This window comes from Palaemon carinicauda, chromosome 34 (genome assembly GCF_036898095.1).
Source record: "Palaemon carinicauda isolate YSFRI2023 chromosome 34, ASM3689809v2, whole genome shotgun sequence".
In the NCBI taxonomy this organism is placed as follows: domain Eukaryota; kingdom Metazoa; phylum Arthropoda; class Malacostraca; order Decapoda; family Palaemonidae; genus Palaemon; species Palaemon carinicauda.
The window spans coordinates 65,974,060-65,989,059 of record NC_090758.1 but is presented as its reverse complement, the minus strand read 5'-3'; the positions used below and the strand labels follow the sequence as shown (position 1 = coordinate 65,989,059).

At 34.2% G+C, this 15,000-nt stretch overlaps 1 protein-coding gene across 1 annotated transcript in view; it reads left to right on the top strand.

Annotated features, from left to right (window-relative positions):
• Window positions 1-9,218, top strand: part of LOC137626996 (uncharacterized) — a 22,929-nt gene extending 13,711 nt beyond the window's left edge. The window contains exons 7-11 of the mRNA XM_068357981.1: window positions 239-261; window positions 2,327-2,389; window positions 2,605-2,666; window positions 3,479-3,591; window positions 9,122-9,218. Of these exons, the coding sequence (XP_068214082.1) occupies window positions 239-261; window positions 2,327-2,389; window positions 2,605-2,666; window positions 3,479-3,591; window positions 9,122-9,218 (358 nt within the window). The remainder of the gene's footprint in view (window positions 1-238; window positions 262-2,326; window positions 2,390-2,604; window positions 2,667-3,478; window positions 3,592-9,121) is intronic.
• Window positions 9,219-15,000: the final 5,782 nt, after the last annotated feature.

Genomic DNA, 15,000 nt, shown 5'->3' with positions numbered 1-15,000 from the left:
TCATTTGATTAGAATATCTGAATCTCATTATTTATGATTCCCTCCAATTTTTTCCTCACTTCCTTCAATTTTCATCATATTCATATTCCTCCTTTCTTTCACTATCATTATTATCTATTTCTCTTGAGAATAAAGGTTTCCTCATCATATCCTATGCCATTTTTCGTTAGCTTTTGTGCTGAGTCATTGCAAACAACCAAAGTCTATTTCATAATGGTGTTTTCTTCTTTGCTCGTAGGTTGACTGATGGAGAGATGTTCCGTAAGTACTTCTAATAGAGAGAAAATGATGACGATCCCTGAGGCGACAACTAAACAGAAGAAGAAGAACTTCAATATCATCTGACCCTTTAGTTGTCGAACAAATGTCTAAAAAATGTTAATCACCAAATTCTAATATATAATCTGTCACTAAATGATTCAGGTTTAACTAACTTTTTATAATGATTACATTATAAATATAACTTTCAGATCGTAATGGTCATCTCTTGATTGGAATGTGATTATAAATATATATATATATATATATATATATATATATATATATATATATATGTGTGTGTGTGTGTGTGTGTGTGTGTGTGTATTCAATTGTTAATGGAATAATTGATATTTTTTCACAAAAATCTATTGTTTCCGGAAACTTTTATTATGTTCATTCTACTGTATGTTCTCTTCTCCTATATCTGTTATCAGAACTTTTCTTTTGTTTAATCACTTCAATATTATTAATATTTTTAATTACCAAAGTAGTGTTTGACTTATATCATGATATATTCTTATCAAAATATTGCAAATCTTGAATGTGTTAAGATTCACTCTAAACATTGTCTATTATCTATTAATGAAAGCACAATCTATTTAAGTGATCTTGACGGAGATGGTTGAGGTGATGGTAGGTAATATGTAATAGTGGAGATCATCATAAATAAATCTGTGAATAATAAAAATTGTGTTTTCATCACCTTTCAATTTTTATTCATTTTATACTAATCTCCTTTGATAATGTCATATGATATGTCCCTAATATTCCCTTAAAGTTCTGGACGGAATCTGTAGAGCAAAAGCTCTTCAGGAAAAAGTTCTCTCTCTCTCTCTCTCTCTCTCTCTTGGGAGGTGGACAGAGACAATATCCTTACGAAGTCCTTCAAAGGCAATAAAAGAAAAACAAAAATAATCTCAATAACAGTCCGAAAGGTGAGTTCTTTGTGTAATGTCTTGTTCTATTTATGATTAGTTGTAACATTAAAGTAAACTTATCAGAAATAAATCAATTTTCATGAACTTATATATTAAAATGGATATGCTTTGCTGCTCAAGAATAATATTATTATAGGTTATCAATTTATTTCTCCATTTAATGATCAAATTAAAGGAACATCAAACTAAGCTGTTTATTGCACAGATTCTGTCTTTTGTAAAACACTTGATCTTTGTAATGCCCTCATATATTGATGCTATTTTCAATTGCAGATCAGATGGAATGGTAGAACAAAACACTGACTGACTGAATGACTGAATGACTGACTGGTGCAGAGGGAGATTGTTCATCGTCATCTGCTGGACCTAAGAAAAGCTGATATGTTAGACCAGCGTCTGTCAGACCCACTGAGTCAACATCTGATCAGAAGAGAAGGAACACAGAGCTGAAGGATATTGGAGAAGAGAAAAAATACGATGATGTAGGGTTTTAAGGTAAGAATTTTGAGTTATTTTTTCTTAATGAATTGCATGGAATGGATATGATAAGGAGTTACTACTTTTGAAGAATTGAATGAAAAGAGTAATATTTGTAGTTACAACTCCTAATAAAATGAACAGAAAAAGTAATATTTCGAGTTGATATTTCAAATACATTTATTGAAAAGAGTAACGTTAACATTCATTACTTTTATTCATAAAGGAATATCAAATTTGATTATATTAAAATTATCTTTTTCTTTATATCCACGTGAAACAGGCAAAAGTAGAATACATCGGGTTTGTCTCTCTTCTTCTCATGCAGACAAAGAGAAAGAATGGAAAGAGGAACACAAGTGTCAATATGACCAAATGTCTACAATAATTGCAGATAGTGTTTTTTTTTTTCTTTTTTTTTATTATTATTATTTATTAGCTACTTTTCACAATGAGAAGTAAACATTGTTTCTGGGTTTTCAGACAATTCATTATCATTTTCAGATAATAATAGCTAAAGGTAACTATATATAATAACATAAAGGTATTGCATTTATTTAATCAGTTTAGCATTGATCCTTAAGCTACAGGTAGTTATAAGTTTTGTTTTCCGGAGTATATTTTTGTATGTTTGTATATTCTCCTTTTAGTGCTTGCATCAGCTAGTCCTTCCTCGCAAAGTACTGAGCTACACCTAACCCAGGGTTTCAGAGGTAAAGGAAAGCTGAAAGATACGACCCTTTATTATTCGTCCTTTAAATTGCAATTTTATACCCACCGTGAGAAGTCTCTATCTTTGGGATTATTCACTTACTGGTTCACATCTGGTTTTCTCTGCTGACAAGATATATTTCTCTCCTTGAGAAAAGAGACGAGGAAATCTTCTTCCCAACAAATCATCCTGATTCCGCTTGAGTGATCATTGCAGCCTCTTGGTTGATCGGAACTCGAAAGAACTCAACGGATCAGCAGTTTGGTCACCGTCTTAAGGTAAGTGTCATCGGTGCTTAACCTTTGATCTACAGACAAGTGAATTGACCCAAGTAATGGATTAATGGTTGAGGTAAAAGATTAAAGGGATTATTTAATAAGCAGTACAAAATTCATAGCATTTGAAGGAATTAGTCTATAATGATAAAAAAAAAAAATGGTGACATCTGGATATATAAACATATAATAATAATGATAATAATAATAATAATAATAATAATAATAATATTAATAATGATAATAATGATAATAATAATAATAATAATAATAATAATAATAATAATAATAATAATATTAATAATGATAATAATAATAATAATAATAATAATAATAATAATAATAATAATAATAATAATAATGATAATAATAAACACGAGAATAAAGGTGGTTTCATATGAATTATTATGTTGAAGAAGAGTTTTAACTCTTTTGTGTTTTGCTATCATATCTTTTAATCTTTTCAACTGGTTTTGTTCTGTCCTGAATCCTTTATGTAATGTTGGCTCATAAAAATGACAGAATATGTTTTGATATTGAATGTAATAGAAAAACATCAACATATGAGAGGATAAATAATTTCATACTATCTCAAAAAGAGTATTTTTTTCTATTTTCTTCCCTTCTATCGTAGTTTTTTCTTTAATTAAGCTTTTGGCTTTGATTGAAACATTCTCTCTCTCTGTAAGTAGTAACAGCCTGTATCTCCTCATACAGTGTGGCACAGCCAAGTCCTCAGATATCAAATCAGCAAAGCAGCTGAATCACATCAAGAGTAGTAATGTGTCATTTGGTGACACCCCCATTGTTTCAAGTATCACCTGAGCTGTAGCCCCAAATCAATTAGATCTGTGATGGGCGTGAATGTCATAACCCAATCTGTAGCTGCATCAATATATGTCTCTGTTGCTGCTCAAGATTCTGATAAGTAAACAAGTATTTTTTTCCCTGAAATGTAGTACCTACTATGTTTATTTCATTCACTGCACATACACTCATTCCATGATAAAATGAGTTAATGTGTAAAGATATAAAACTGACCTTCGTATCTGTAAATTTGCCCTCAGTAAGTGTACAGAATTGATTATTTTCAACATTAACTTGCAACAATAGCCTTTATGAGAAATATATTGATGTGGTTGACAAAACTGTAAATTAATCTTGTATCTAATATTCATGTATTTAACTTTTTCTTCCTAAAGTGGAATATAAAATAAGTGAACCCTTGAAGCATACCCCTCATGGAGATGGTAGCCCAAAGTACACGATGAACAGTGAACTTAGTTATTTTACCATTTTTTAAATATTATCATTTAATTCTAAGGAATAAAGAAAATGCACTTTGGTACTAAACTGTCACATCACTGTACATTTCACCACCTTTTCCAGTCTCTTTTTCCCTCCACTTGTACACGCACACTTTCAACAAAAGTTCCCGTTCTATCATGTATCACTCCATAGAGTCGTCTTAGTGATTTCATTTCCACATGGCACATTATTAACTGCTCGTCCCTACATCCAGTCCATCATCCAAAGATGTGCCCTCCTCTTTTCATGGTAAACATACTTGTTAAACATCTCTTAGAACCCTTATAAAAACCTTCCTAAATTCCATAAGCTTTGATTCATTCTCAAAAATCAACCTTCTCATCATAACATATGTTTCTTCCCACAACAATCTGATCCAAAGAGAGAAAACTGTACAATAGTACAATTTCAGATCCTGATAACTGGCTGCAGTTGAAATAAAGGCAAAAAATACCAAGGTTTATAGTGCCCCAGGAAGCTCCTGCTGTATGAGGATCTCCACCTGCCCACTGGTCTCCTCAACCTTCCAGCTCTATCTTTGCCACATGACCCTTATTCCACGAACAATACTACTCGCAGTGGTCATTGTGGGTTCTATCTCAATCCAAAGTATCAGTGATTTGCTTCTTCTCTTTCACCAAGTGAAATTTATTAATCTGAAAATTATTATAGATTAAAAAAATATATATTTCTGCACTACTACCAGAAAACCAGAACATTGTCCTTTACCGTTTTGCTTTTTTGTCAGAATTTCTTTCTGTTATATATTTATGGCTTATTAGGAATTATATATTTTTGTTTTTATATATATTTATGCCCCTCATGAAATGTATTTGTATGTCATATATTATAGTTATGTCCTTCAACAAAATAGTATTTTTCTTTAACACATAATGATATCACTGTCCATATAATGTACTCTTTTCTTTATACAGTTCTGAATGTCGGTTTACAGCATACTTAGACTGTACTATTTAGGTATATAGACTATATATTTCGTAACCTTCTTGAATACTTTTGTTAACATATAATCTTATATACTATCTATACCAATATTGATATTCCGATGGTTACTTAATTCATACAAGTGACCATGATATGCATTGGTTTTAATATATATTCCATGCTATCTGGGAATATTATTTTGTTGAATTATATTCATATAAACAACCTTGATTGTATTTTTCTTTGTATTAATAGAACAATTAATGCTCTGCACCTGATTACGTAGCTCAATATACATTTGACTGATAATATACTATTTTTGATACAATAAATTCCTCCCTAATAATAACTGCGTTTAATGTAAACCTTCTATTATTACCATAAGGACATTACTTAAAAGCAGTATATAGGTGGTAAGGGTACTTTGTTGTCTTTGTTGTTTCCTTGTTATTTCTCCTCAACAGATCTGAGTTGATTTCACAGAGAAATGTATCGTTATTGCAACGGACGATGTCCCAATGTGATGGTCACGTGATATTGACCATTTAGATGTGTTTGCTGATTGAGAAGTCACACTTTCTTGTTAGTCTCGGTAGAGCAAGGTACCAATTCTCTCTCTCTCTCTCTCTCTCTCTCTCTCTCTCTCTCTCTCTCTCTCTCTCTCTCTCTCTCTCTCTCTCTCTCAAACTATTTCCAATTGGAGTTGAATAAAATCCTGGGACATTTGAAACACAAAACAACCTAAGTAAGTAGATCAGATTCTCTTCTCTCAGGATTACATTCCTGACCTAAACTAATAAATTTCCAGATTGAATCTGAATTTAAGAATCATGTATTTACTCCAATATCTCTATAATTTGATCCTTAGTTCATGAACTCTGTGTAGATATTTTTTTTTTTTTTTTTTTTTTTTTTTTTGTAAATCAATACATGTAAAGCACGAAAGATTTCTGCACAATAAAAATGGCCTCCTTAGTCGCAGTGTCGATCCATACGACTCGAGGTCCATCTGAAAGTCAAAAGGGTTCAAGCTTCTTGAGAAATTTAGAACTTTGGTTCATTAAGGCACTTAACAAAGGGCAAGACAATATGCAACCACAACAACAAAAACAACAACAACAACAACAACAAAAGCAATACGCTCTACAGATTTCAAAGAAGCAAACCCCTGTCCGTATTGCTGAATTACAGTTGGTAATAATACTGAGACATCTCTTTCCTAATTATGGTAATGATGATTACTGGTATAAATAAATATAATTCAAAACATTCTAGTTACCTGGAAAGTCTCAAAGTCTGCTAAACAACACTTTGGGTTTGTGGGCTGTAGGAGGCCCAGGCCTGGATTACCTGATGCAAAGACCCAAAAATCCTTCACCCCTTATTTTGATATAAATATTGGTGCATATTAAAAAACCTGAAGTACTTTTTGTCAATAAATTACTACATAACTCTAATATGATGATTACTTGAACTTATAAAATCTTCTTCACATGACTGGCTGACAACAGAAAGGCCCCTGTTTACAGTGAGAGTTGTCTCTTGACCACCATTTCTAAAATCATTGAAGACACTCCTGATAGGAAAAGAACAACAACAACAACAACAACAACAACAACATTTACAAAAAACATTAACAATTGTGAAATCACTTTCAAACACTAAAACAGACGACACGAACACTTGATTTCTAAACTTTCAACATATCATTGAACCCAGACAGCTCTTACAATTTCTACATATCACTTATATAATCCAATGGTGAAATCTGAAGAAACCAGACCAAAATCTCTTAATGAAACAATGACGTAAAATTAACTACTTCTTGGCTTACCTAAGATATTATGACGCTGCTTCTGAATTATTAAGAGAATCGTTGGCTTTCATTCAGTGGCCTATCTAGAGTCGAGTGTGTGTCGCCTGCTTTGAGATAATATCGGCTAAATGCAACTTCCAGAGACGTTGCAGAGGACTCCCCATAAATGTGACTCAGGAGTCACTTGATATTAGTTTCACATTTCAGGCTAAAATGACTCACATTTTTCAATGTCCAAAATAGGAGCAAAATCTCAACTTTATGAGAGTAAAGACATTGAAATGAAAATGTGACTCTTCCTTAAGATAATCTCATTAACTATATTTTCTTTCGGCCTATGTACGTGCCATGTATAAGTTAGACTGAACTTGGCAAACAAAATTTTTTTCACATCAAAGCTGTTGACTGCAGCTAATATCACTGTTGTTGTAACACCCATATTTCGAATTCGTATAATGTGAGTAGAAATTAACATTCATTAGGCATGTTTTTTTTTTTTTTTTTCTTTTTTTTTTTTGGCATGCTTATAAAATGGCACTTGGCGTTTTATTTACATATTTCCAGCGCCATTCTGTGAAACAAGATAGTATATTATTAATTGAATTAATAAGATTTAGCTCTTTGGAAGTGCTACGAATGTTAGTGGATAGTCTTAAGTTAAGAAAGTTTTGGTGTAATAATAGACAAAGCTCAATTAGCAAATGTTATTTAGGGATTTTTATCGTTAAAGTCTGATGGAAGTTTCAAAACAGATATGATTAGAATATTATTTCAATTTTCATTGAACTCTATTTCCTCTATTGTCATGAATGCTTAAAAAAGTAATACCAAAGTTACAACTTGTTATACATTGATAAATTTAAGAATTTTCCTAATTATGAACATCAAGGCCTGCCTTCAAAGGCCTAGCCTGCATTGTTTTAGGCTACTGAAAATATGTCCAGTCCAACAGGAAATACTTTTGGTTGTAATTTAAGGGTTAACATTTATACACAGCTTTGGGCTGGTAAACAACAATGAATGGATTATGAACGTGGCCTACTGGCCTAAGCTGCCTGTTGAAAATTTTGATAGGCTTAGTCTATCCTTTATCATGTGGGCTCTATTTGTTTGGGATAGGTTATGCCTGTAATAAGCTATATATGTTTGGGGCAGGTTACGCCTGTAATAGGATGTACTGTAAATGTTAGAGTAGGCTCTCCTATAGAAGGATTATATGGTGGGGTAAGCTATGCCTGTAATATTACCGGGATGTACAATAGCCCATAACAATTTCATTATACCAGAAAATTATTTGGCATTACTTCACCATTTTAGCCAGAAGGGCTTTGTCCCTCTTGAAACACCCCATGAACAAAATGTGTTGGCTATGAATGTCATAACCCCATCAAATATCCTATTAGAATTTCAATACCTAGGCTATACTATGGAATTGTTTTGATTATACAACTGGAATTCCATGTCCATATCTGATATTGTATTATAGATCATGGTTGCGCATTCAAATTGCCTTTAAATTTTAATAATATTTATTTATTCATTAATCTTATAGTGCCGATTGATTTATGAGATAATATTCCTGCAACGCTTACTTCATAATGGAACATGTTTTTTGCTTAGATTAAATAGTTTTGTCTATAAGTTATTTCAGTCACATCATCTTTAGCATATTTGATAACATTATAAAATCTTTATTTGATTATAGTTTGGCTATATGTAATTCTTCCTTCCTTTTTTGCGTTTTCCAGTTAAAACGGTATATATTTTGACCATAAGTCAAGATTGATGAGCTTTTGTATCAAGTACTACCTTGCCAGCAATAGGAATAAAACTTTTATGCACCAAGGAAACGTTTTTATTATTAGCCTTCCATTAGCATTTTAAGACCAATACACTTTGGGTGTTATATTTGTAGTCCCTTAGACTTCATCTTCAAGTATTGAACCATATCTGGACTTTTCAGTGATGCCAGCATGATCACATATTAAGCCACAGATGAGGACGTGTTGGTCATCTTCTCTAGTGTTGGCATAGGCCAATGAGCAAAAGAGAAAGTTGCTGTCTCCTTCAATGACCTTAACTGGAAGTGGTTCGCCGGTTTTTTTTTTTAATTTATTTTCTTATTTTCTTCTAGATTGATCTGACTTCTTTTTAAATTTCATGCATCCACCAGAATTGTTGTTGCAGTTGCCTTGGATGACGGAAGATGGACGCTTTCTCTTCACATTTGCGGTTTTTTCTCCCTGTTATTTCCAGAATGTTTAGGGTACGTATTTGATACAAAATAACTCTGTCACTTTCTTCTTTCCACTGAAGAGCATCACGACAATCAACTCAAGGCACATGAGACTATTGGATAATTTCAAACTATATCCATTTGAATGAGGAGTCATTTCAAAGAAGCAGAGAGTCGACTGATTGATATACCTGAAGCTAAGGAGCAACTTGATGTGCACATGACTGAATTCAATGTGTTTGAAGTCTAAGCCATCCTCAAAACCCTGAAGAGATGAAAAGCCCTGAATACGATGGATTAACTGCTGAGATGAAGTTGTCTCAAGATGAAATGAGTCCCAGAATACTTACAAGATTATTTTGCAGGATATAGCATGAAGTGGCAAAATGAATTGAATGGAAGTTTGTGGAAATAGCAAATAGAAAGGAGACCTGACCGATTGCAATAATTACAGAGGAATCACACTTACGTCTATAGTCATGAAAATATATAGTATGTTCAATCTAGAGAGACTAAAAAGTATGATCGATGAAAAGCTAAGAGATGAACAGGCAGGATTTGGAAAAGGTAGAAGTTGAAATAGAAAAGTTTAAGGCCGAGGAAAGAGAAAAGGAGAGGTAGCATGAAATTGCCATGAGAGACACAGGTTCATCTTCTTCTCCTCCCCCATCGTTTGAGCGGATTGCAGTAAGGTTGGAGTGGCCCTAAGAGTATTGGCCCACTCTTATACAAAGTAAATTGATTGGAAGAGCTCAGAGGGTGTATGTAACTCTGGAGGAGGTTCTGTCATCAGATTGTGAGAGTGTGAAGGCTATTGTCTTGAAGGCATATGAGTTAGTCCCTGAAACATATAGGCAACTCTCCAGGAACTTAGAAAAAAGTAGGGAACAAACTTTTATTGAATTTGCAAGATCGAAGGAACAATATGCTAGTGATTGGCTCAAGTCCAAGGAAGTGGTAGATTTGGAGAAATTGAAGGAATTAATGTTGGTGGAGGAGTTAAGAGGTGTGTCCTGGATAAACTGAAGATCCACCTCGAAGAGTTAAAACTCGAGACCGTTCAGGAGGTAGCCATCGCTAGTGATGAATATTATTTGTCTCATAAGAGTGAGTTAGGGGGAGTAACGACAAATGTGAAGTCGAGTTGGGGTAAAGTAGGTAGGAATAATAATTCTAACAATGATAATGGAGGGATGTTTACTAGAAATAATCATAGAGGTAGTGATCAGGGTAATGCGAATCCTAATATTAATTTTTCTCCTAACAGAGTTAATAGACATAATATATACAATCCGGAAAAATTGAAGATATTGACGTGCTTCTTTTGCAATAAGAAGGGGCACGTAAAGAGCATGTGTTATGCGTTTAGAAAATCGCAAAATGCTAATATTAGGCCAGTGATGGGTGTGAAAGAGAGAGAGAGAGAGAACCTATCCCAACAAGGTCCAATGACCAATGACTAGCTGGCTGTTTTGATAAGTATTTGTCCTTTGGTAGTGTCTCTTCCGCAAATTCATCCGAGAAAAGACGAGTACGTATTTTGCGTGATACTGGAGCAGCTCAGTCTTTGATCCATAGGGAGGCATTGCCGTGTAATTTTGTTACTGAAAGTGAGGAATTCGTGGTATTGTCTGGTTTCCTGATACGGTAAAGTCTTATGCTATTGAAAATTTTAATTTAATTTGCCCTTCCTTTGCAGGGAATTTGAAATTGGCCATCGTTGATAAATTTCAGGTTAAAAATGTTGATGTTGTGATTGGGAATGATGTTGCTCTTAAGAATAATACCTATCCCATATTGATAAATCCTGATAGTGAGGTAGTAGCAGTTACCCGTTCTAGTGCTAGAATTGTTGACGCTGCAGAGTCCACAATTCATCTAGCTTTAAATAGTTTAGAATGTAGTGATAGCGTAGTTGCAGATCATGGGATTTTGAAGGACAAACTGAATTGGACTACTGAAGAGCTTATCAAAGCTCAGAAAAGTGATTTTTGCGATCTCTCTATTGAGTCAGGTGAGGTGTCTGATATAACTGGTCCCAAATTTAGGATAATTAATAATATTTTATATAGGTTGAGTAGGCCTATGGAGGCTGATAATATTGATTATGAAATAATGAAACAAATAATGGTACCATTTTTTTATAAGAATGAGTTGATATCCTTGGCGCATGAAAGTGATATAGCCGGACATTTTGGCATTCATAAGACTTCCGGCAAGTTGCTAATGAATTATTATTGGCTGAAGTTGAAGGCGGACGTAAAGAAATTTGTCAATAGCTGTGATGTCTGTCAGAAGGTCCATAAACCCAATCAGCTTATTCCAAAAGCGCCTCTATGTCCTATTCCAATGGTTTCCAAACCTTTCTAGGAAATCAATATATTTTGACTATATAAAGTGTTAAAATTGTAGATGTACTAATTGACTTTTTTACCAGGTTTGGGATGCCTAAGATTATTCAATCGGATGTGGTTCTAATTTTGTTAGCAGGTATTTCAGAGATAAAATGGCAGAGTTAAATATAAAACATGTGACCTCTTCTCCATATCATCCACAAAGTCAGGGAGCTCTGAAGAGATTTCATCAAACCCTGAAATCTATGGTAAAGAATTATTGTTTGATTGATGGTTCTGAATGGGATAAGTCAGTCTTTAGGTTTTTCGCCTTTCAGCCTTGTGTTTGGCCATTGTGTTCGAGGTCCTCTTGATGTTGTTCGAGAGTCCTGGGAGGGAGACGTCCCTGAGATCAATTTATTAGATTATGTGTCTAATCTAGGTGATAAGTTAACAAAGGCTTGGAAATTTGCAGGTGAAAATTTATTGTGTAGCCAAAAAAGAATGAAGTACTTTTTTGACAGAAGGTCTAAAGCACGTGACTTTGTGGTAGGCGACAAAGTTTTGGTTTTGTTACCCATTCCTGGAAATCCATTGAAAGCATCTTTTTCAGGTCCTTGGAAAATTCTGAAAAAAAAATTAGTGAAGTTAATTATTTATTAGAGACTCCCGAGAGAAGGAAACCTTTTCAGCTTTGTCACATAAATATGTTGAAGGCTTATATGGAACGGGAGAAAGTCATTCCCGTGGCAACCATAGGGAATGCTGTAGTTTCCGAGAACGATAAATTCTTTTCTTTTTCAGAGGGTGAAAGTATTGATGATAATTGTTTTAATGGAAGTGAATGGCGTTCAGATAATAAGAATTCTTTGAAACATTTTTCTGGTATGGTTTCTCATTTAAGTAATGAAGAACAAAAGTCTTTAAAGAAATTGGTATTTAATTATAAGGAATTATTTTCGGATGTACCGGGAAGGACTAATGTCCTTGAACATGACGTGGACGTAGGTAGTGCCACTCCTGTGAAACGATCGCCTTACAGGTTGAATCCCTTTAAAAATGAGGTTGTAGCGAAGGAAGTTGATTATATGTTAAAACATGACCTAATTGAATCTAGTCAAAGTCCTTGGTCATCACCTGTTGTATTGGTAAAGAAACCCGACGGTGATTTCAGGTTATGTTTTGATTACCGTAAATTGAATGAATTGTCTAAGTCTGATTGTTACCCATTGATTGGGTAAGGCCAAGTACATTAGTAAATTCGATTTGCTGAAAGGTTATTAGCAGGTTCCTCTTTCGAAGCGGGCAAGGGCCCTGTTTGCTTTCGTAACACCCCAGGGACTGTTTCAATGTAAAGTGATGTCGTTTGGTATGAAGAACGCGGCTGCCACCTTTCAGAGGTTAATGAATACTTTAGTCTATGGTTTAGAAGGATATGTAGTTTATATTGATGATATTGTTATTTATAGTAATGATTGGGAAACTCATTTAAAACGTATTAGGGCACTGTTTGAGGTTTTGAAGAAAGCAGGTTTAGTAATTAATTTAAAGAAAAGTGAATTCGCAAAGGCGAGGGTCGTATATTTGGGTCATGAAGTTGGTAATGGTAAAATTGCTCCTAAGCAAGCAAATATCGAATGTATTGAAAAAATGTTAATCCCTAAGTGCAGGAGGGATGTCAGAAGATTCCTTGGGTTGGGTGGGTACTACCGAAGGTTTGTTAGAAATTTTCTGACATCGCCGATCCTTTGACTAATCTCTTAAGAAAGAAGGTAGCATTTGTCTGGACGGATGAAACGCAAAGGGCTTTTGATAATTTAAAACGTAAAACGAGTATTAATTAATTTCCCTTTCTTAAGAGCTCCTGATTTTGACCTTCCTTTTTCTCTTGCCACGGATGCAAGTGACGTTGGTGTAGGAGCGGTGGTGTTGCAGAATGAAGAGCAGGGAGTTTCTCATCCTGTCGCATTCTTTTAAAAAAAATTGTCCTCCGCCCAACGTAGGTATTCCACTGTGGAGAGAGAGACTTTTGCTTTAGTATTTGCTATTAACCATTTTCAGGTTTATTTCTCCTCCTCAGATACACCTATTAAGGTCTTGACGGATCATAATCCCCTGACCTTCATCAGCAGATACAAGAATAAAAATCAACGATTGATGAGGTGGAGTCTCATGCTGCAAGAGTGGAATTTAGAATTTTCCCACATCTCAGGAAAAGATAATATCGTTGCCGATTTTCTCTCTCGCAGCGTTGAATATTAGTCGATTGACAGAGGGCTATGCAGTTATTAAAGGTAGTATCTGTATCGTTCTAATTATGGTGTGTGTGCTGTTGAAGTGGGCACGTAGTGAGTAGAAGCAAATGTATATTTAAGATTTATTAATCATGGTTTCTTTACAGAAGACTATAATGTTTTGGGTATATTATATGGGATCTTTAAGGTCAAACAGGTAATGGTGATCACTGTTACTTGCTAATGATTGATTAATTAGGTAATCTAAGCTTTTGAGGTGTCAGGTACGATAAGGTTTATAATAAGTTAGGAAAAGGAGAAAGGCACTAATCTGGTTATTCTGTATTTTCAGGCTAATAATTACGCTTCATCGATTTTGTTTGTTTGTTTGCGCAGGGGAGTCTTGTGGTGGTCTTCTCTGTGTCGTTCGGTGTGTGTGTATGTATTGGACACTATGGTGATAAGTGTGATATATAACACTAAAATAGACAGGGGTTTTTGTGATCAACATTTACTGATAGTGAGTGATGTGTATCCCTGAAAATAAACAGTGTATTGAGTGTGGAAAAGGTTATAGCCTTTGGATTATATATACAGAATCCGGTTGTTAGTGCAATGACTCTTTATTATGTTTATTAACGGTATGAGTGATGTGAAATTTTTAGGTTAGGTAACTATTTATCGAATGGTGATGTTTTGGCTTTCTGGTTTTGGAGAATTTACTTGTGATTAATATTAGGTTTAAGATGTTTTTAGTATTGGTTATATATTGCTATCCCTGTGAGCTGCAAACCTTGGTACTTGCCACTCTCTTTCCTTTTGTTGGTCATGTTTTTGCAATTAGTTTAATAATTATTTTTGAGTGTTGGTTTAATATTTCAATACGTGATAACCTGTATGTTGTAATTTGAATCAGTTTATAAGAAAAAAAAAATATTTTAGAATTTTTTTTTTTTTGGTTGGGCGAGGTGTAACATATTTCTAAATTATTTAAGTTTTTATATATGTATACGGTTAAAAATGGACGTATTGTTATAAGGTTAAGTATAGACTTGTTGTTTTCTTTCTTTAACAGTTTTTCTTTTCAATGGTGGTTATGTTAGTGTTTATAATGGACTAACGGCTGTTTTATATTCTCAAGTGGTGTGGGTTACGTGGCTGCGCTCCTGCGTAAACAGAGGTATGGAGGGGCTTTTTGGAGGAGGGTTCCTTTGTGTGTTTCTGAGCCTCCAACCTTGTAGGGCACGACAATTACGATTGGATCTATATTATTCCTCGCCTTTGCAGAGTTACGTTGTGAAGCTGTTTAGCTTTTCTTGGATATCCTCGCTCTGCAACAAGGACTTATATTCCACATATTGTGTACTGCCCTTGGTTCAGTAAAAGCCAAGGGGACCTCTCTGCCACAAGGGAAAAATTTTTATCTTTATATTTGTGTGCTGGGCCCACGACCTGTAATCCTGGG